The 23,030-nt window shown below is 34.0% G+C and overlaps 1 protein-coding gene across 1 annotated transcript; it reads left to right on the top strand.

The window, feature by feature from the left end:
- Nucleotides 1-10,020: 10,020 nt before the first annotated feature.
- LOC145018201 (putative UDP-glucuronate:xylan alpha-glucuronosyltransferase 5) lies at nucleotides 10,021-19,149 on the top strand. Its single transcript, XM_078976105.1, has 2 exons — nucleotides 10,021-10,852; nucleotides 18,204-19,149. The coding sequence occupies exons 1-2, from the start codon at nucleotides 10,150-10,152 to the stop codon at nucleotides 19,097-19,099; spliced, it is 1,599 nt and encodes a 532-aa protein (XP_078832231.1). The 5' UTR covers nucleotides 10,021-10,149; the 3' UTR covers nucleotides 19,100-19,149.
- Nucleotides 19,150-23,030: the final 3,881 nt, after the last annotated feature.

Here is a 23,030-nt window from a genome sequence, read left to right as displayed (position 1 = left end):
AGACGACGAAGATGATCCTAAAGGTTACAAAAAATTGAGTCTGCTATGAACCAAATTCTCACTCCACCATTGAGGGTAAACATATCTGATGACCAGAGTAACATATGACATACTGAACTTGACGACAGATTGGCCCAACCGCTGAATTTCGGCTGACATAGTTAAACTTTCGAGAGAACATCCACTGAATGATGAACCCCACGACCAGTGGTCAAGGACACATTGAAACTTAATCCAAAAAATCAAGACTCCCATGGACTGATAATACCTTCTTCTGGAAAAGATCCACCGATCAACATCTGCCCAACTAATCTGAAACAACAATCTAAATAATGAACTGGAAATTCCCACAATGGTTAACAAACTCCACCCGAGAATCGTAGTTCTCCCCTACTTAGGGCTCGAGCTACCAGCCATTAGTGATGACACCAAATCATAACTAAACTAGCATAAGCAGGTGTTGGATTAATGTCTAAGTCCATAACTATAATTGGTAAGACTTGACCCGACCCGGCATGGTCCATTTGGGTTGCATGGCATCATGCACTTGGATAGACTATAATGAGAGAAATAAGACACTTATGGTTATTAATATATTATAAGTTCTAGTTTATTAATAATAAGAATAATGAGATTATTTAATTAGTATTGATCAAGAATTAATCTAGGATTAATTAAGTGATCAAAAGAAGACTAATTAAATATATGGGTTGATTGTGTAAATCATCCATACTTGTATAGTGGGCTAATGCTCCATGGATAATCAAGTTGGGCTAAAACCCATAGGATGGTCCATGGTGTATTTGAACCCATGGATCCAAGGAAATGGAAAGTCATGACAATTAGAGTTACCCTAATTGTAACACTATATAAAGATCTTATTCTTGACCAAAATCGGCCACTAGTATTATTCTAGAGAGGGCTAGCCGATTTTCATGAAGTGTAGAATTCTCTCAAGTTATTCCAAGTGTATTTGGTGTTGTGTGAACCATTTGAGGTGTCACACTTGGGGCACTAGGCACTCAAGCTTCATGAAGACATTCTACATTGAAGAGGTATGTATTCTATCTTGTTATATTGATAGTTTTGTATGCTAGATTAGGATAATACCTTGGATGTTCATATTTGCATGTATAATTGAGAAAACATAGATCCAAGGTATTTAGGGTTGCATGTACACTTAGGAGTGTTAGAATGCTCATAACCCAACAGTGGTATCAGAGCCTAGGCTTGTTTTCTTGTTATACTTGCAAATGGAGCTGAAAAATCGAGGTTTGATGCTGTCAGCCCAGCAGACTCACCGAGTCCATGAAGGGACTCGACGAGTCCAAGTAAAAATGCATCCAACTCGCCGAGTTTTGTTCATGCACTCGACGAGTTAGACCCCAGACAACATATTTTCGAGGTTGTTGGCTAGAAATGGACTAGGAACATTACCCTAAGTTGTTTTTGAACTTATAAACTTGTTTTTTGATGTGGTAATGTTCATGCTAATCCATTTTCAAAGATAATTGTCAATAGATTCATGTTTTTTATTAGTTTAAGGTTTAGACTAATTACATGAAAAAGTTTGATTTGAATTATCTTGTTCTTATGAGTTGCTTAGATTAATAGAAAAGTTGAATGAAATAGTTGTTTTCAATCCAAATTAATCTAAGAGTTGATTCTAAAATGTGTTTTTGTAACTTGTCCTCAAGTTATATGAAAAGTCACATTTAAGTTTCATAAAACTCATAAAAGTTGGCAAAGGTTACAAAAATGAAGAGTCTAGTTCTAATTAATTGGAGTTATGACTCCACAATTTGTCCTCAAGTTATGGAGGACCAAGAGTCTCTTCATTAAATAAATAAAAAAATAATAATGTAACCTTAATTAATTCCATAAGTTATAAAATAAAGAAAAGTTAATTCTTTATTAGTTTAAAGTCTTCCATAATTTGTCCTCAAGTTATGGAACTTGAAGAGTTTTTGGATTAAAACTACTTTAAATACATAAGTTATGGAATTAATTAGTTTTGAATAGTTTCAAAACTTGCCCTCAAGTTTTGGAATTTGTAAAGTTTTCACTTATGAATACTTTAATTCCAAGTTAGCCCTTAGAATTTTAAAAGTTAAAATTCAACCCTTATACTTTATAATATTATAAGTTAATAATATATATATATATATATATATATATATATATATATATATATATGTATAAGCGTAAAGTCGGTCTTACCGCTAGTACGCCTCATTCACGAAGCCGGTCTATAAGGTGGGTATAAGGTTGTTGCCTATAAAATGGCAACTTAATGGGTGTCCACTCTCACCCACCGCTTGCTTGACCGGTGGAGGGTTGTTAGCCGAACGGGTTTGACAGGACTATAATTCTCCCTTCATTAAAAGTATTAATGATAAATACTAAGTAACTAAACTCTTAATAATTCCCAATCTTAGTTACTTAGGAAGATGTGAATAAGGTGCTAATCCATGAAATTGCACTTTACACTTTGTCTAAGTCGTTAGTGGAGCGTGTGTGGTTAACCGGCACACTAACTTGGACTTAACAAGGTAGGTAAAGGGTGACTTAATATTTATCATAGTATCGATGGAGCGTGTGTGGTTAACCGGCACATCGATTGAGGGGTAATTTATTAAGGGTACCAAGTAATTTGCATGGTTACTTCACACCTTGTTTTGTGATCCTCGGCATCCCAGTCACAAAACCTGAAGGGCACACTCGAGATTGAAACATGCCATTGAACAGTTCAATGAATCTCAAAAGATCTAGGAGTTTCAAAACCAATTAAAACCTAATAATACATTTCGTTTATCTTGGTGGAAATTGGTGAATCGTCATTCACCTACCTTCAAATTGTTTTATAGCTTGGATTACGGCATACCTCTTCTAAGTTATAAAATAGTCTGTTGGGTCCTAGCCTTAATATTTCATATTGGGTGTCATATTAAGGACTTAAAGATCAACTATCTTGAATATCTCCCAAAACATGTCTGGTTTAGACATTTATGATCTTCCTAAATCTCTTGAAACTAGCTTTCCTAAATGAAGATGATGTTCCAGTGGAAATCCTACTTCTGTCACCTCCTCCAATTATTCTCCCTACCCCACAAGTTCTTTAAAAGTTTAAAGTCACTCGAGCCCTATTGGCAAGTAAAGGTCTTGGTGTGATCACATCTTGGAGATGTAGTCACATATTGACAAGCCGGGAGAGTTGGGTGTCAAAGTCTTGAGAAAGTTGGTGGTTCAATCACTTTCTAAGTCACATAGTGAGTTCTTTTGGAACACCTATGAAACAGACTATGACAAGACCCTTAATGATCTTATCTATTTGCTAAGATCAACTTCCTGAAACTTTATGGACATTGACAATGGTGACACTGGAAATACAGAAAAAACATTCTCTTCCCAAGGAAAGGGATTGACCATAGTCAACTAGGTTGACCAAATGGTAAAGAGAAAAAGGCTAAGTCTGTAATAGTCCTATGTACCATTATCAAAGGGTCCATATGTTTATATTGCCAAAGTAAGGGTCATTAGTTGCGAAGCTGCCAAATTTACCTAAGGATGTTAAAGTCAATAAGATTGACTCTACTTCAGGTAAAGTCCACTAATCTAACTCTGTTAAGTTTCTATTCTGAGATTCCTGATACATGATGTGACTGGGTCACATGGTAATGTTTTAAGAATCAAAGAAAAGTAAAGGAACTTAAAGAAAGAATATGCTGAATCTGATCGCATAGATGGATTTCTATCGCGTAGTTTGAAAATAGGATTCTTGAGCTACTTCTTAGGAGTTATGAGATATTGCTAAGGAATAGATAACAACAAGTTTTCATATGGATTGTAAGGATAAGTTTTTCCGCATAGTTTTAAAATAAAAGAAAATTTTGATTTTATTTATTTTAAAATATCCTTACAATGGCATTTGAGGAAAAAAAATTGTTGCTTATAGATTCCATTAATAGCAAGAGTGGAAATATGAAATTGATTCCTTCATTTGTGGTAATGTCTAAATTTACCAAATAAGGAAAGATTCTCATCACCAAGTCTCAATTGGACCGAAACTTGGAATCATGCAAGTTGTATAGCATGATGAATGAGAACTTTCAAGTATTGGAAAAATTAAGACTAATTACTTGTTCACATGGATGTGTGAGTCAAGTAATGGACTAAGGGATCGAGTACATATTCATGTGCACTGATTAAGTGCACCACAAAAGATGTAAGGCTATTAGTCATAGTTTACTAAAGCTATGTAAATATGATTATACTTACAAGCTTAAGTGTAACTCTGAGACATTGGAAAAGGTTTCAATGCATAGCAGAGCGGATAAGAAGAATCAAATTAGGCAGAAGGATAAAAGTTTCTCAAATCTGAAAAGATGGGAAAGTACTTTAGTATCAGCTTTGTGATCATCTTAATGATTAAGAAAGCATATCAAAATTTGTTCTCTAAGGAAGTCTTAGTGCATTCTTATGACTAAGAAGAAGGGATCTTGAAATTGTTGAAATGGTTAAATCAAGAAGATGAGTCATACGTCGTTCCAATACAAGTCTTAGAGTCATACTCCAAGATTGTAATATGAGTGACATGTCTTAAAGAAGGTTTAAGAACACTTATCAAATGTAAGAGTAAAAGTTTTCTACTCTTGTACATTTGAAATTGGTAAGTTGTGATGTTTTGGATAAAACAAAGACCAACTTAGGCCAATTGTGTGAAGTGTTTGTCTTGGTTAGAATCCACACTATCTCTTGGATGTTTGACAAGGGAGTCTTATAGGTCAAGAGGACAGTGGGAGTCTTAAAGGTCTTGAAAGTCTCAAGAACTAATAAAGAATAAAACCTAAAGTTCTTCACTAGCACACGACTTGAGGTTTATAACCTATCGTGCTGACATAGTCTGTGCCCATTCCAGTTAAAGTTGAGTTCTTAGAGTTCTCAATTGGTTGCACAACAACTTGGAAGCAATGGTAGGCCCTTGAGCTGCCAGGTGGCAAGAAATTAAGATTGAGTTCAATCCATATGGTTTTGGATTTGTCATTATCTTTGTCTTGTGACTATGGTTTTGACAATTCACATGGATAAGAACACATACACCATTAAATCTAAGTGTCATAAGGTTTCTCTCCAATTCATGAAAATGATGGTGAGGAAACACTTTCACTAAGTAGATTTTAGTTAGATAGCAATTGTGATATTTGCATTCTCAAAGTCGTTAGTGGAGCGTGTGTGGTTTACCGGCACACTAACCTGGACTTGTGAGAAATGGCAAAAAAAGTCTAACCATTATGATTATGGCATCCCTCTTCATAATTGTTTAGACACACAAGTGTGCTATCTAAGGGAAGGTGTATGATTTTGATAAAGTTCTATCAAAACAATCCAGTATTAGAAATCCGAACTTTGGTAAGAAAGTCAGCTGATTTCTGAGTACATGTCAAAGCTAGTGGGAGCATAAGTGTTATGCTAATAATCATCATGTTAGTGGGAGCATGATAATTATGATAAGTATTGCAAGCTAGCAATGTTAATTATAGAAAACAAAAGTTTCAACTGGGAAAGAGTTGTTTTGCTATAATTAAGGAAGAGGAAATTATACTTCATCTCAAATCTATAAGCTTAGATCGTGAGGTTTTAATCATTTAGTCAAGGACATATACATGAATTTCATGTTGGAATGGCTCAACATAAGGAAATTCTGTATATGGGTCCATTATTTGCGTTCTAAAATTCGATTATGATTACGGCATCCCTTTTCATAATCTGAATTATGAGAACTTGGCAAATAGAAATGGAAATGTTATAGCAAAAGACTGGTTTAGTCTTTATGTGAGACATCATGAATCGTGTCCCATATGCTTCAGATATAGGATCGATTACATGTGCTATAGTTATCCGTTCTAAAAGTTTCCAAATGCTTGGGGCATTAAGAAGGGAAAAGGTTTAGAACTGGATATGACTAAAAGGATTAAACAATTGTCGAGGACAATCTAAGGTTTACCAAAGATTGGTTGCTCAAGGACAGTTGGAAGTATAGTGATAATTCTGGAAGGAACATATTGACATAATCTGTAAGGTGGCAACTCTTATTCAGAAGTGATAGTCAAAATGAATCTGGAAATGTTTCAAAGTCAGAAATTTCAATCTGTGTAAGATTAAGGAAACTTAATGCAAGAAGGATGTTTCTAAAGAATTGATCTCCTTTGGAATGGTCTATAATGGTTGTTGTCAAGTCCTTATGACTTTGTGCATAATCATTACAAGAGGATCAATGCATATAAGTTTAGAATCTAACAGATTTCAGTAAATGGCATGAATTTGGAATTCTTGCATTTGCAGTAAGGATTTGGGAGTGTGAAAAGAGAATCATTGAATTTATGTTCAATTGATCTAGTTCACAAAGTAAAGATCATAGAAAAACATAGTATGCATACTTGGTGTATGGCATGACTAGTGTTTAGAAAACATAGTGTACATGCTTGGAGCATGGGACAACTATTGTTTTAAATTCAAGAATAAAGTTGATAGCTGAAATAGTATACAATGAATAATGTGTAATCATATGGTGATAAATAAAAGGTGTTTTATTTATGTTCATAGGTTTTGATACCATATTGGATTCAATTATTATTGTGTTTCACTTTGCATGTTTTGACTTCCCGAATAAACTAGGTTATTCTTCCGGAATGACTAAGTTATTCAAACCATCTACAGTCGGTCATATGTTGGAAGTAGATATGAATTAAGACTGTCATGGGTTGGCTTGTAGAGGTCTAAGGTGTTGGACAAATGGCTACAACACTCATGAGTGCTCATAAGTTCTGAGTATTGGATTCAACCCGCGCTCATTGGAATCACTTCATGGATTTTATCACGAGTGATCATGAGATGATAATATCTTATATTCTTCAAACCTAGAGATATGAGTTGTTACTATGAGTTGGTTGTACATTGATTGCACGAAACCGCATTTGGTAACTCGGTGCTATAAAACGTGCCTTTGTGTATGATTCAACAAGTAGTAGAACAAGCCATATGAGTCGAAGTTTATCCATTCCTTTTACCTTCGGGATAAAAGCGATATCTGTGGGCCCCTTGATGATTTGATGATGACAAATGGAAGTGCTCGGTCGGGCCTGGACTGATTTGATTTGTTCAATTAGTTAGTCATCATAAATCGGAAATCAGGAAACAACAAATTGACAGAGAGAATGATTATAATCCATGTCTCAGTCCATATAATATCTAGAATGGAGGAATATATGATCCCTTATCTAATGAACAAGTCATTGACAAAGGTCAGAGTTCATCAACAAGGTCAGAGTTCGATAGAAGCTTTTGAGAGCTACGATTGCCAGTTGGTTCCTAAAGTCATACGCAATAATAGTTTTAGACTTATCCAAGTGGGAGACTGTTGGATTAATGTCTAAGTCCATAACTATAATTGGTAAGACTTGACCCGACCCGACATGGTCCATTTGGGTTGCATGGCATCATGCACTTGGATAGACTATAATGAGAGAAATAAGACACTTATGGTTATTAATATATTATAAGTTCTAGTATATTAATAATAAGAATAATGAGATTATTTAATTAGTATTGATCAAGAATTAATCTAGGATTAATTAAGTGATCAAAAGAAGACTAATTAAATATATGGGTTGATTGTGTAAATCATCCATATTTATATAGTGGGCTAATGCTCCATGGATAATCAAGTTGGGCTAAAACCCATAGGATGGTCCATGGATGCTCCATGGTGTATTTGAATCCATGGATCCAAGGAAATGGAAAGTCATGACAATTAGAGTTACCCTAATTGTAACACTATATAAAGATCTTATTCTTGACCAAAATCGGCCACTAGTATTATTCTAGAGAGGGTTAGCCGATTTTCATGAAGTGTAGAATTCTCTCATGTTATTCCAAGTGTATTTGGTGTTGTGTGAACCATTTGAGGTGTCACACTTGGGGCACTAGGCACTCAAGCTTCATGAAGACATTCTACATCAAAGAGGTATGTATTTTATCTTGTTATATTGATAGTTTTGTATGCTAGATTAGGATAATACCTTGGATGTTCATATTTGCATGTATAATTGAGAAAACATAGATCCAAGGTATTTAGGGTTGCATGTACACTTAGGAGTGTTAGAATGCTCATAACCCAACAGCAGGTACTACCCTTCCTAACTCTGGAAGTTACGAGTCGACTCACTCTTTCTCCGAATTCGGAAAAACTTAAAGGGGCATAACCCTTGCCACAGATAACAACATTCCAATCCAAAAATCAACCATTTCACTTCCAGCTGCAGATCCCAAGACGATCATATTCATATTTCCCTTTATGAGTCTCGCAACTCGAATACCCGGCCTCGAGCAAAACCTCTGAGACCTCAAACCAATAAGTTCACTAGGTTTGCACTAACAACCTAAATTAATAACACAACTAGGTATTAGAACAAATACCAGAACCAACCTCATGCCTGAGCAGTGCCAACCAAAAGATCGACGGGGACGGAAACACTGCCACGAATCATGGTACCCAACCATGCAACCCTTCCCGACCGGCCCTTAGAATCCCCAAAACTTTCCTTGATTCGAGTATAGATGTTGTGCTTCTAGTAGTATAGGCCCAATACTACCTTGCACACTTTCCTCAAGAATCATCTGCAGCCCCCAATAATGAAGCGATTCGAAATCGGGTGTTATAGATCAGAACAAGAACCTATATTTACATGTGTGCATGATTTTGTTTTTTGCTAGATCCGCCATAAATGAAATCGTTTTGCTCAAGATATCGTTTATGGGGTTTTATTCTTCAAAAAATCAAAATTTTGATCAAGAAATCGTTTCAGATTTGCTTAAGAACACCATAAACGGAGGTTAAAGGTGATGAACAATAATCTAATGTGTATACATGTATGTGTTCATCATATATCTGATGTATACGTTTCAGCCTCCAGATTAAAGTGTATGTGTGTATGTGTGTTCATATTATTTATTTGTTGATCTTCATCGTGTTTATCTTCTTCCTAGATTTAGGTTTTTGGTTTTTGAAAAGCTTTTAGATCAATATGTGTGTGTTCATGCTCGATTTTGGAACAACAAACATACACTTCTCTTTTCTCTCCTTTTTGAAGTTAATTTTGGAACAACACATACCACCTTTCAATCCTCATCGAACACCATCATCTGAAAATCATAAACCCTAGAACTCGGTTTTATTGGTGGCTTGGAGGTTGAAGACGATGAATAGTGATATGATGTGTATGTATGTATGTTTATATTTTGTTGTGAATGTGCTCTAGAGTATGGAATATATTTGATGTGTTAATCTTTGTTTTCTGAAAAGATTATGTTTCGCCAGAAAAATCGTGAACATCGGAGCCTCGCCGGAGAAGATGACCGAAGACTCGCCGGAAACCGGCTAAACATATGATTGTTGGTCATAAGGATATGTTTTTTGAACGGTTCAACAAGTTCAATAACAAAATATGGACAAAAACACTTGGTGATTAAATGTGTATAAATCGAAAAATATATTAGTATTTTAAGTCATTATCCATTTTCATAATTTTCTCCTATTTAGTAAATTACAGAATAGTCCCTTGGTTGTTCATAGTTCAATTTCTTTTTTCTAAATCTTATGTCCTTACGTTTGTCGTTTGTTACGAGGAGATCTTTGTGTTACTAAATCATGTAAAATGACTAAAATTCCACAATTTCTTTTTTCTTAACAATTTTTTTTACTATTGTTGTTTAAACAGTCAACCATTGGGACAATATTGTAATTTACGCTTAAGAAAATTGCAATATTAAAATGGATACTTATTTTGGTAAGAGTTTTTAATTACAAATGATTGGAAACGATTTTAAATGAAAACTAAATAATCTTTGATAACTTATATAAAATGGTATTAGGTAGTAATTACTAATAAAATTAAATTCAACCTATAGCATATAAAAAATTCTTATACGACCTATCATATATACCACATCATATTCTAAGAAAGTCCTTCCCACCAAATCATATTATGAAACGGGCAAACGGCCAACGTGCATCCATCAAACACCTATCCAACATACATATTTATAGAAACCAGCAAACAAAGACGTGAAATTCACCAAAATATTATTAGAATGGCTTCAAGGCCATTCTTTTCAAAGCAAAAATCTCTCCCATTCTTCCTGCTCCTCCTTTGTCTCACCATCACGCTTATAATCCACACCACCACAACCACCCTCCGCATTGATCACCATGTTCAACCAGTAACCACCTCCCTCCACCTTCTAGCCACAGAACCACCACCGTGGTATGACAGACTTCGGTCCATGATCAAGCAAGGTTCTAATAAGCTAAAACTCGGGCTGGTTAACATTGGAGCTAATGATATACAAGTTGACGGCTTTGCTGACGTGACCACCATAGATTTTGAAAGAGTTCGAGGAGAAATAAAATGGGATGATTTGTTCCCTGAGTGGGTGGATGAAGACGGGAAGTGGGGTCCGATGAAGTGCCCAGAAATCCCTATGCCTCAGTCATATGCGATGGTGGATGTGGTGGTGGCAAGGGTTCCAGACGGTGGTCGGGATGTGGGTAGGTTGCAAGTGAATTTAGTCGTTGCTAATGTTTTGGTAAATAGTGGGTGGGAGGATGGTGGTGATAGGGAGGTGTATGTGGTGTTCATTGGGTGGTCAGGACCAATGTGGGAGATATTTAGGTGCGATGATATGATAATGGAAGAAGGTGATTACAGGATATATAAACCAGATATGAAAAGACTCCGGCAGAAGGTTAATATGCCTGTTGGTTCATGCATGATTCCATCTCTACAAAATCCTGGTAATCCTTCTTTGTTCTTTATTATATTATTATCATATTATTCCTCCTGCTCACAATTTAATTCACTTACGTAAACAATTTTGATTTGTTTTTAAGTCAATTTTGGACCCCCTCTTTTATATATATACACGCAAAGCTAATGTATACTAAATATATTATTAGACTTATTCTTTGATGACATGACTTGATAATATATGTCTCCTTTTGCTAGTATTATTATACGATTCAGCATATCGTTTTACCATGTCACCTAATCCAGTGATAAGTTTACAAGTTAATTATTTAGAGTTAGTTGTTTGTTTATAGATCAAGAATTCATCATGTTTATAGACGAAACGTCAACCACGTTTTATTATAAATAAAAAGCTGTCCACTATTTTATATGTTTAATTAACTTGTTAAAACAAAAACTATAACGCACTAGTTTTATATATTAACAAAAAAATTAAATATTAGTCCAATGCATATATAAATTAGCGAAAATGAAATATTATACATACATTTATTAAAATAGCATTGTTGTATAAATAAATATTAATTGATTAACTATTTATATTATTGGATATTTTGGTCAAGATCCTAAATAATATGATCAGGCGTGATGTGATGCGACGACAATGTTAATGCTCCAGTATTATGAATCGTAGCGAGCTATATCGTTCGTTAAATGTGATTTAAGACGAAATTATATATATATATATATATATATATATATATATATATATTAATCATTTTTATATGAATATATGAATTAAATCAATGTTTCGTAAGATATGGTGTCAAGTAGACAAACTTTTATATATATATATATATATATATATATATATATATATATATATATATATATATATATATATTAAAAATAATATCATTTTATACTTAAAAGTAAGTATAACATCTATGTATTACACAAGTTTGTTAAAAAAGTTATATATAAAATTTAAACATTAAATATTTTTTAAATTAAAATTTCAAAATAAATACAAACGAAAAATGTGAATAAATAAATAATTCAATTTATACTAATAAAAAACTATTGACTTGTTTTAAATAATTGTATTGAATATTAATATATGCTTAAAAACTAAACATTTTTTAAAATTAAAGTTTCGAAATTAATACAATAAAAACATAAATAAATTGGTAATTGAATCTATACTAATAAATAAGCTATTGACATAATGCAAATAATATTTATTAATCACTAATTTCCAAATATTTCTTTGAATACGATATTAAATGTTTTCCTGTTAAGTTTATCATCACTGTCTAAAATTAATATTTTTAATCCATATTTAATTATAATTGTGGACAATACAAAATACAAGTGTCCATGAATTAAAATTTGTTGTTTAAAAAACAACCACCACCTTCAACATCGATTGTCTTGACTCTTGTTTATTGTCTTCGTAAAAATACAACCATTGAAAATTGTTTTAATTGAAATGTGAATTGAATCATTTTGTCTAAAGGCGTCAAATATATTATTGGAGCAAACATATAGTTTTTTATATTACTTCCGAAAATCATTTATGCTTCTATAAGACACTTACATAATGTTATAACTCGTAACCTTATTATTTTGTGTCTGTGCTTATTTTTTTACGTTTCGAGATAACTTTTATTAGTACAATCATTAATATGTTGAAACGAAAAAAAAATAAGTATGAATGGAAAAAATAAGAATATACATAAAAATAAGTATGAAAACATATAATTTTTTTTTACATCAACTATAGACAAACTCAAATCTATATCAACACATATATAAAAAACAAAACAAGTAAACTTTCTGTAATGAACAAAATTTCTAAAATTATGTCGAAATGTTAACCACCTTAAATTCATATTGACTGTAACGACCAAAAATTTCAAAAAAATTTAAACTTTTCAAAAACAACTCATTTTAATAATGTTATTACAAAAAGGTTTTCAAGACATTTATTATCAGAGTATTCCCAGAACTATGTCATAAACATAAACACGAGGAGCGGTACGATCACGCCTTCTCCTTGCCACGATCTCCTGAAGAACCTAAAAAACATTAAACCACAACAGTAAGCCCGAAAGCTTAGTGAGATACCCCCAAAATACCAACCACATATACCATACACATATAAGATGTCATATCATAACCGAATCACAGAACAGTCATGCATATGGGGTCTACTATGTGACTGGTCTGCCGTATCGGGCCTTCAGTCCACTGGGTCCACCCTCTGAGTCTAGTCATGTCCCTCGAGTCTGCAGTGTGGTTGGTCCGCCCGCACCGGGCCTTCAACCCACCTAGTCCACTCTCTGAGTCTATAGTATGACTGGTCTGCCCACATCGGGACTTCAGTCGACCTGGTCCACTCTCTGAGCCTCTGCACGTCTGGTCCGCCCTCGTGGGGCCTACAACCTATCCGGACCGCTCGCTGGGCCTTCGGAACAACCGGTCCGACCTGGGTATCTTGGCCTACAGCACAAAGCAGGACCCGCCTCAACCCAACTCCAGTCCAAACAACCATGTGCACATAAACATACAATCATATAACAGTTCACAGTCAACAAGCCCATCAAACAGATCACATAACATATCATCATCCTAACCAGGATACCGACCTAACCGGTCACTAGCATATACCATCCTAACTACCAGGATGCAAACATATCAAAGCGATAGCATAACAACAAATACCCGAATCTCAATCCGATAAAGGGTCGGCCTTGGTGCCTTAGACCCTGTTGATATAGTGAGGATAACTCACCTCGCGATTGCCGATACTCTAAACTGAAGAAGCAGATTTTCGAATCACCAACTCACCGCAAATCCCGAACTAGCCCACATAGCACAAATACCCATTAGGCCAAGCATGTATTCACTTATCGGGCCAAGGCCAAAGTCCAAATCTTATACAAAGTCCAATATTGGCCCAATTTACTAAATTGGGCCCACCTCACCAAATGGACCTAGATCCAAGGTCTATAACAATAATTGAGCCCAAATACTCTATCCAAAATTTCCAATCATGGCCCATAAACCAACAACCCACAAATAGCCCAAACTCTAAGGCCCAACATAAAAATCCAATCAGGGGAAGTACGCTGGGCGTACCCTCCTTGGTACGCGGGGCGTACACGTTGAATCACAGCTGGGGATCGGGGCACTGGCCCGCTACGCGGGGCGTACTCAAGTGCTACGCGGGGCGTAACCCTGCCACTCATTAAGTCCTTATAACTTCTTATTGGCTTAAGCTCTTAAGCCCAAACTTCAGATCCCTAGGCCAAATATGCCTAAGATTCATAAAGTCTCAAACTTTATTACTCGGGACGTCCATAAAGCTCTTAATCCAAGGTCTTAATCCATTAAGACCTACATATCTCACACATGGAACAACCACAACCCTTGGGACCTCATTTTTGCCCCCTCAAGATCTCTCCAAAGGTCTGAAAGGACAGATAATCTCGGCCAACACAACGCATGAATCAAGATGAGGACTTTTGGGACAAGAAAGATGCTAAAACTTTACAACACTTAGATCTATGAAAAATAATTGACAAGCAAGAAGCTTTATACCTCAAATAAGCTCCAAATGATGATATCTCTCCATATCTACAAGCTCCAATCGTTCCTTTCCTTCTTTGACAACTTCTCCTTTCTTCTTCTAGCTTTTATTTTGCTAAAAATGAGCTTTCCAAGGCCAAACACACCCAACAAAGGAGGGAATGCGGGTTTCTAGGGTTCCTGAGGTTAAGGGTGAGCTTATGGAGGCTAGGGTATGAACCAATATTTTCCTTATATAGTGGCTGACCCTAATTTTAGGGTTTGGGGTTTCTGAGAGTACGCTGGGCGTACTCACCTTGCCACCCCGCATATCTCCCTTCACTACGCTGGGCGTCCGTCCAGCTTACGCTGGGCGTACCCAGCCAAACTCTAAAACACATGCATGGAACCCCTTTTTCCACTTTTCTGTTAAGAGCTATAATCAATTATCATCTTCAAAACGCCACAACTCCTCTACTCTAAGCCCGCTCCCAAATAAATTTACATTCACACGAGGGTGGCGAGAAGCCCTATACTTCTAACAACATACACCAGTCCGAAACCTTCTCGGATAAAACCCATTTCCCATAAAAGGACGAAAATTACCCTTCCTCTTAAATCTCAGGGACTCATAATTAAACACTTTAAGAACGGGGTGTTACACTGACACATATATAAAAATTAGTTTTTTTTAAAGGTAATGAATAAAAATTATTATGTTACCCAATTTATACGTAGAGAACGTACATAAAATTCAGCACGAACACATAAAAAAGTTACATCGGAACGTAGACAAAATCAAATTTAATATATTTTTTTAAAAATTAACAAACAAATGTTATTATATATAATCCAACTCATATGTAAGAAGTGTATATAAAACTAAGCATGGAAACGTATTAAAAACTAAATCAAACTATAGACAAACTCGAATTTAAACCAACACGTTTTATAACGATGACAAACTTTTTAGGACCATGATTATATATATATATATATATATATATATATATATATATATATATATATATATATATATATATATATATATATATATATATATATATACTATTAATCATTTTTATATGAATATATGAATTAGGTAATAGGATATGGCGTAGGTATAAGTTTTATAGCAACAACTGAACTTTTTATAACCAATGATTAAATTTTCTTATTTAATATATTGAGAAAATAAAATGTTGACTTCCTTGGGATCACCGTTTAATAGTATTGTATCTTTCCTTTGCACTTTAACTTTTGTCAAGGAATTGCAATACATCAACAATCCCAAGTTCACAAACTATGATAAAGTTGAGTGAGATATACTATAAAATATATGGTAATCGAAATTAATCACATAAATAACCCCCCCATTAGATATAATATAAGTGTTTCATTTTTTTTTTTTCACTAAAAATTTAAGTATTTAACGGTTAAAAGAATCCAAGCCCAACAACCTATTAAAATCCCCAAGGTCCAAGGATAAAAGCCTTTTTTACAGAGTACGTAATCACAATTGCTTTTTGGATATGTGGGCGGAGGGGCATTGAAGAACTAAAAACTACTACTGAACAAGTTTTTTTAAAACACATAAAAAAATGTTTAAACAAGTTTCTTTTAAAATGTAATTATTTTTTATAGAAAACGTTGAAAAAAAGTTTAGTAGTGCTTTTTGAATATAAAAATCACTTTGATGCTAAATTGTGTACAAAAGATGTCATTGAACAAACGTATACATGAAAAATAGTTTGTTGTCTTATAAAACCATTAACCCACCATAAGAGCTGTCGGAAACCGGTTAGGCTGGCTATTGCAAACTAAAATGAAACACTTTTAGTAACAATATATGATTTGAATGATAAATCGTGTCCAACTAAGGTTTCTCCACTAAATATGTAGAAGGAACATAGTTTTTTTTATGTCTTACGAGATATCGTTATAGTTTTCATTCTGGTAAACATATGTTTTTTTTCGTAAATGTACAACTACCTTTTTAAAACTGAGCGAAATCGATTTTAAATTTGTTTGATTTTTAAGGTATTCACGAAAACTAGTTTTCTCCAAATCAGTTTAGTTCTAAATTCATTTTCTTATAAATTGTGAACTAGATTTTAATCTTGTTTTATTGATTTCGAACATTTTTTTTCACAAGATCAATTCTTAACTAGTTATAATTATATGTGCTTAATTCGGTTTTTAAACATCTTGAATGCAACACTGTTAAATTCAATTAGATATCCTAATGGGATAACTGGTTTCATTAGGCACTTATATTTTTTTCTTTTTGGCGTAATGTGGGCAATCTTTTAATAATTTTAAACAAAACCATTAATATTCTGATTTTAATTAAAAGAAAAACTAGAGTTGGTATATTTTGAATTCGATTTTAAATCTATTAGGTTTGAACTTGTAATTATTGGTTCGGGGAGTGAAATTTTATATCTATATGTTCTTCTGATTATTGGTATTCAACGATCTATTTTTAAAATGATAATATTAGGGGAAGTATGAACTTTTTCTTAAAAGTTAAAAACTAAAACTTTTCCAAAAATTTTAGCATTTTCAAGAAAAATAAAATCTAAATCCTTGATTTTATAAATGGTCATGCAAGGTTTTTCTTTTTCTTTTCTCGCTTAAAATCAAATTGAACCAAAATAATCCATTTGTGAAATCCAATTTATTTATCAAGAAAGAGTTTAGTTTGTAAAATCCTTTTGGCTTTTGTCAAATAAGAGTATCTCCAACCACATATTATTTATACATTATTTTTTTAGAATTTAAAGTAAAGTTTATATATGTTCACTTCGAACCACAGTCTAGATTCTATTTTACACTATATAATTATGGTTCTTTTATAAGTATCCACATTTCATTCACATATAATATCATATCAAAAAGAATATACAAACACTATTACATTCACATATAGGAGAGATACACAGCATTGGGAGATACATATAAAAATTGGCCATAATTAAAGTGTAAAATAAATTGTGTGGAAGATTGCACCTATAATTTACACTACTCATTTTGAGTATCACTATTCATTTAACTATTTAAAGAGTAAAAAATAGAGTTGAGTTGTAACATTTACTCTATTTTATACACTATAAATAACAAAAACAAAGTAAGCTTGGTATATATCTAAATAGAGTATATTCAATGAAGAAAAAAAAAAAGTTACGCTAACTTTTTGTTAACTTAAATAAATATACATAAATAGACTTAAATCTTATTAAAACAGAAGATACGAGATTTTAATAAGAAAGTAAAAATTACAAATGTTGTATGGTTAAGGACTAAAAGATTAATTAATAAGGCATTTTTATTTTAAAAAATGAAAGCGACATATATGCTGTATGGTCAAGGACCAAAAGGTTTTTAGGTATAGATAAAATTAATAATAGATTGCTAAAAATACAACCTCAATTCCGTAAATAATCGAAAAGATATCGTTGATTAATTTGATTAGATTTCTAAAGTGGCCTTAAGATAACTTTGCAAGCTCTTTCTAGAAACAAAACTATAATTTATTTGATTTTTTTTTTTTGAAAAAAAAAAAAGGTTTCACTAAACCTACGTTGACATCTTTTAAAATTTTGAAATTAAATAATTTAAAACTTTTGAATATTAAAAGTCAGACTGCATTCTTTTGACATGCCATGATGCCATATATATACTACGAATGCCGACTATAGATATATACAAATAATTTTCAAATCAATAAGGTGAATAAGTGATGCTGACCATAAACCTTGAATGTCACCAAAAACACGCTTTGAAATTTCTATTATTTACCCTTTACTAATTATTAATTTTCAGGTCGATCGGCGTTTAATGCATACAAATCAAGAGAGGCATATGTAACAGTCCTCCATTCCTCTGAAACCTACGTTTGTGGTGCTATATCTTTAGCACAAAGCATTCTGCAAACGAACTCTACCAAAGACCTACTCTTGCTTGCCGATGACTCTATATCTCAGAAATCCCTCAGAGGACTAAAAGCTGCTGGATGGAAGATCAAGCTTATAGAACGCATACGAAGCCCACATGCAAAAAAAGGCGCATATAACGAGTATAACTATAGCAAACTTCGAATATGGCAGCTCATTGAGTACGACAAAGTTATTTTCATAGATGCGGATCTTATAGTCTTAAAGAACTTAGACGAGTTCTTTCGTTATCCCCAACTCTCGGCTGTTGGAAACGATAAATATATATTCAACTCTGGTGTCATTGTGGTAGAACCATCGAAGTGCATGTTCAATGGCCTGATGAAAAAACGATTCACTTTCACATCATACAATGGAGGTGATCAGGGTTTTCTCAACGAAGCATTTACATGGTGGCATCGGTTTCATACCAAGGTAAACCATCTCAAGGTTTTTGAAGGTACAGACAACCCAGGACACAAAATTCCGGAAAATGTGCATACGATTCATTATCTGGGGTTGAAGCCGTGGATGTGTTATAGAGATTACGATTGTAATTGGGATATGTCAGGTCGTCAACGTTATGCTAGTGATTCCGCTCATAAAAGATGGTGGAAAGTATACGATGCAATGCCTAGTGATCTGAGGTCTTTTTGTGGCTTGACTAAACATATGGATGTTCGGATAAGGAAGTGGAGAGGGATAGCAAAGAACGCTGGTTTTAGAGATGGGCATTGGAAGATAAAGGTGAAAGATAGGCGACAGGCATTGCATATGGTTTTATGACGATGGGTGTAATCTGTATATCATATAAATCCACTTACGTTTCTTGTTCACTATGATTTTTTAATTTTGTGATCAGGTGTCAGAAAAAACTAAATGAACCGATCACTTTAGTTTTTAGGCATAAACTGACACATCTCTTTAATTTTACTTGAATCTCAAAACCACTGCATAGAATATTAATTAATAATCTAATTCAATCGTAAGTTGCTACAAGTATTTTATGTTTGAGTAATTTGATTATTTCAAATGTTAAACTCAATTCATTATTGTGTTAACAATTTTTAGTTGGGTTAAAATAATCCACGACATTTTATATCCATTATGATATTCTAAAGTGCTCAAACTTTAAAGTGTCCAAATTTATGCAAGCTTTATAAAATTTAAACTTCTCCAAAAAATTTATATTACATATAATATCTTTAATTATTTACAAGTCATGAGGCATAAATTATATTATGGAACAATTATTTATCATCATTTGTTGTAAAACTTACCGAGTTGGCCGATTAATCCTCCGAGTATTCGCTACTTGGCCCCTTACCGATGCGAGTTACATAATCTTAAGTACTCCCCGATTGACCACTTATTGAACTGAAAAATATTATAAAACTCGATCAACTCGGTGATTAATATGTATAATATTCTTAATTATTTTTTTTTAATACAAACACACATGTGATTATTACAACATATATATATATCTTAAATTTTCAGTAATTACTCATTAAGTGAGACCATTAGATGTTTTTCAAAATTTGTGTATTCACATTTATCTAATTATATTATATATTTCAATGAATTTATTGTTTTAACTTATGATTTTGACATATATAATTTCCCTAAAAATATTTCTACATAAATTACCAAATCCGAGTACTCGCTACTCGCTAGTCGGCCGAATAAGTACCGAGTAACGAGTTCTACAACCTTGTTTACTCATGAGCACAAGAGCCCAAAATGTCTTCAATATAAGGATTTTATATTTTAAAAACTCAAACGCTATAACTTGTTACACAATATAATTGATCAAAAGGTAATTCAAATACTACCTAAATAAACCTTCATATTTTATAAACATTTATTCAAATTTTATAAAATATAACCACCAACATTTATAAATCTTACCAACTAACAAGAAAATCTCTTTCTCTCTTCTTCTCTCCAATCAAAATTCGGTCATCTCTCTCTCACTTACTCACTAACACACACACATACTCTCTCTCTCTCTCTCTCTCTTGAAAACCCATATTTCCACTTAATTACTTCTTCTCCACACTTCATCTCCCTCATTCTCTCTTATTTTTCCAACATCACCACTTCATTTTCTCTCTATTCTTCCTCTGCCTCTTAAACCACAAAAATTTCTAGCCAAATAACATCTATAATCACAAAATCTTTATCATCTAGAAGTGGTCTTAAAGGTAAACCCGAAAATCCTTCCTTCTCCCTTCATTTTTCTTCATTTCACTAAGATTTTCATGCATATCTTATTCTCCTACCCCTTTCTAATGAAAAATCATGAACATATATACATACATATGGTTTTGATGATGATGGTGGTAGGATTTCACCCATAAACAACTTGCATTTTATAGATTGTGAAGTCTCAGGACTAAAACCTAAGTCAAAATCAACTTAATATATTTTTCTACAAGTTTTAGGGTGAAAAATTGTAGAGACTAGAAGTTGTAAAAGTCGAAATGTTTGTTTCTTTAGTTTCGCATGTTAGTTATTTTACTAAGTCTTCATTTGTGCGAAGCTTATAGTTCAGGACTTAGTATATTTTTTGTACACTCAGGTTTCCTATAAATAGGGACTGAGGTTAGAAGTAGAGATATCGAAAGGCACGAGTGATTCATTACTCATTCGCAATTTATTTCTACTTATTTTGTAATCAGTTCTTCATCAATATAAAATCTTATTAATATTTACTTCCTGTGTTCTTACTTTTCATTCATACAATCATGATTGCATTCTAAATCTCGATAACAATTCTCTTCAATTGGTATCTGATGAGTTTAAAACAAACTTAAAGATCGATTAGATCTATGAAACAGGTAGATAAATGACTAAATAAACAATAAAGAACAAGCTAATGAATCAAAAGGTGTCGAATGATTCAATAAACAATCCTCAGAAGAGCTCGATAAAGAACGTCAACTGTAGAGGATTTTAGGGTTTACAATATTCAATGAGAGTGACAACCGTTACTATACGCATACATGCATGCATATATTTATAATGAAACCCTAACAGTTTTTCTAAGAAAAAGAAGGCTAATCTAGCTGAACACGGATTGACAAGTCCAATCCGGTTGTAAAACAAAAGGGCCCAAGACGCAACTCTATTATCTTCAACAATCTCCCCCTTTGTGTCTTTGGCACAGAATCTTCATTCTCTTTTAACAGCAGAAGGCTTCTTTACTGTCTCAAAAATCCTCGGTATTATAGCCAGAATGTGATGCCTGAAGGTGATATACCAACGAAGCATATCAGTGAAGTTCTTCTTGTCTGCTGTTAAGTTCTGCTTGCATCGGTGAATGATATTTATAATATGCTCCAGACAATCTGTTGACAACAGATGTTTGTCTACCAAAGCAAACAGAAACTTATGCTTGTCACCTCTTGTGAACATGACCGTTAGATTGGAAGAATCAATTTGCCCTACCTTCATTTTATGAACGTCTCCTGTCTTGGAAGTAGGCTTGACGGTCGGTTTCTTGTTCATAATCTTTGCTATTTCCTGATCCATAGTGGCGAGCTCATGGATGTAGGAAGCCAACATTCTTTTGAGATGTTTAAGAATCGGTTCATACTCTCTATGATTGGAGAGAAGAATGTTGTATAGCAGAATCCAATCATGCGGATTCAGACTGGGAAGATCTGCCAGAGAAATGAGATGTTCTGTGTTGGCCGTTCCTCTGTTGATTTTGAAATTAACGGTCACAAATTTCCCAGCCTGTGTCGGTTTCAGTACCTTAACTTTAATTATCTTCTGAGCACTCCATGTCAAGTACTGCGGTTGACCATACTTCAGATAGAAATCTATTAACTCTCTGTCAACCTTCAATTTTGGATGAGGGACATCGACAGTGACATCAAAGCAATGAAATGTAAAAGCTTTTCGCGTGATTGGCATGTCAAACTGCGAGTCTTTGGTATTTTCACACTCGAAGGATGCAATCGGTTCCAACCAATATATGGAGGGAAACTCAATCGCTTGATTGATGAGTGTGTCTCTGTCCCATTCTGGGAACAGAGTCTTCTTGGCTTGTATAGCATCCTCATCCTCCTCTTTGATCTTTCTTTCCCTGGCCTCGGCCTCTCGAGCTATTTTAAGAGTTTCATCTAGCTCTTTGTCCCTTTTCTTTCGTTGAAGAGCTTCAGTGATAGTTTCATCTGAATCTGACTCGCTTTCAACAAGGAACTGTTTCCCAGAACCCGAAGCTACATTAACCTTCGGTTCTGTCTTTGACACACCTTCCTCTCCCCCTTGTCGCGGAAAAACAAGCTTCTCCGAGACACCCTTCATTTCGCTCAAGATGTTAATTGTAGGAAGGAGTTTAGCCTGGAGATGCTGTCTGATAGTAAGGGTAAGGAAGGGATCATGAGTGTCAAGAACATTTGTTAACATATTCTTGACATCACCAGTGCAACCTTGAAGAACTGACCGCTGAGTCTTTAGCAAAGAAATTTCTTGTTGTGCCTGGGCCAGTTGTATCTTTTGTAGGTCGATAGTTGCCTGATGCTTGACAAGATCTTCCTTTAGGGTGCTCTCGGCTGCTAGAGAAGAAAAACGTGAATCCAAAGATTTGAGAAAGGAGGTGGATTCAGTTTTGAGGTCAGCACGCAGAGCCTCAAACTTGGAGGTTTCACTCTGAAGGGTAGCCGAGAAAGAGTCGACGGACGTCTGAAACTTGGCCGCACTGGAA

This window comes from Lactuca saligna, chromosome 9, assembly GCF_052625555.1.
Source record: "Lactuca saligna cultivar CGN05327 chromosome 9, ASM5262555v1, whole genome shotgun sequence".
Lineage (NCBI taxonomy): Eukaryota > Viridiplantae > Streptophyta > Magnoliopsida > Asterales > Asteraceae > Lactuca > Lactuca saligna.
The sequence above is the reverse complement of the archived record's forward strand: the minus strand, read 5'-3'. Positions and strand labels throughout refer to the sequence as shown.

Coding starts and splice junctions, on each gene's coding strand:
- LOC145018201 (XM_078976105.1), top strand. CDS start 10,150: ATGGCTTCAAGGCCATTCTTTTCAAAGCAAAAATCTCTCCCATTCTTC. Junction 10,853..18,203: donor TCCATCTCTACAAAATCCTG/GTAATCCTTCTT, acceptor ATTAATTTTCAG/GTCGATCGGCGTTTAATGCA.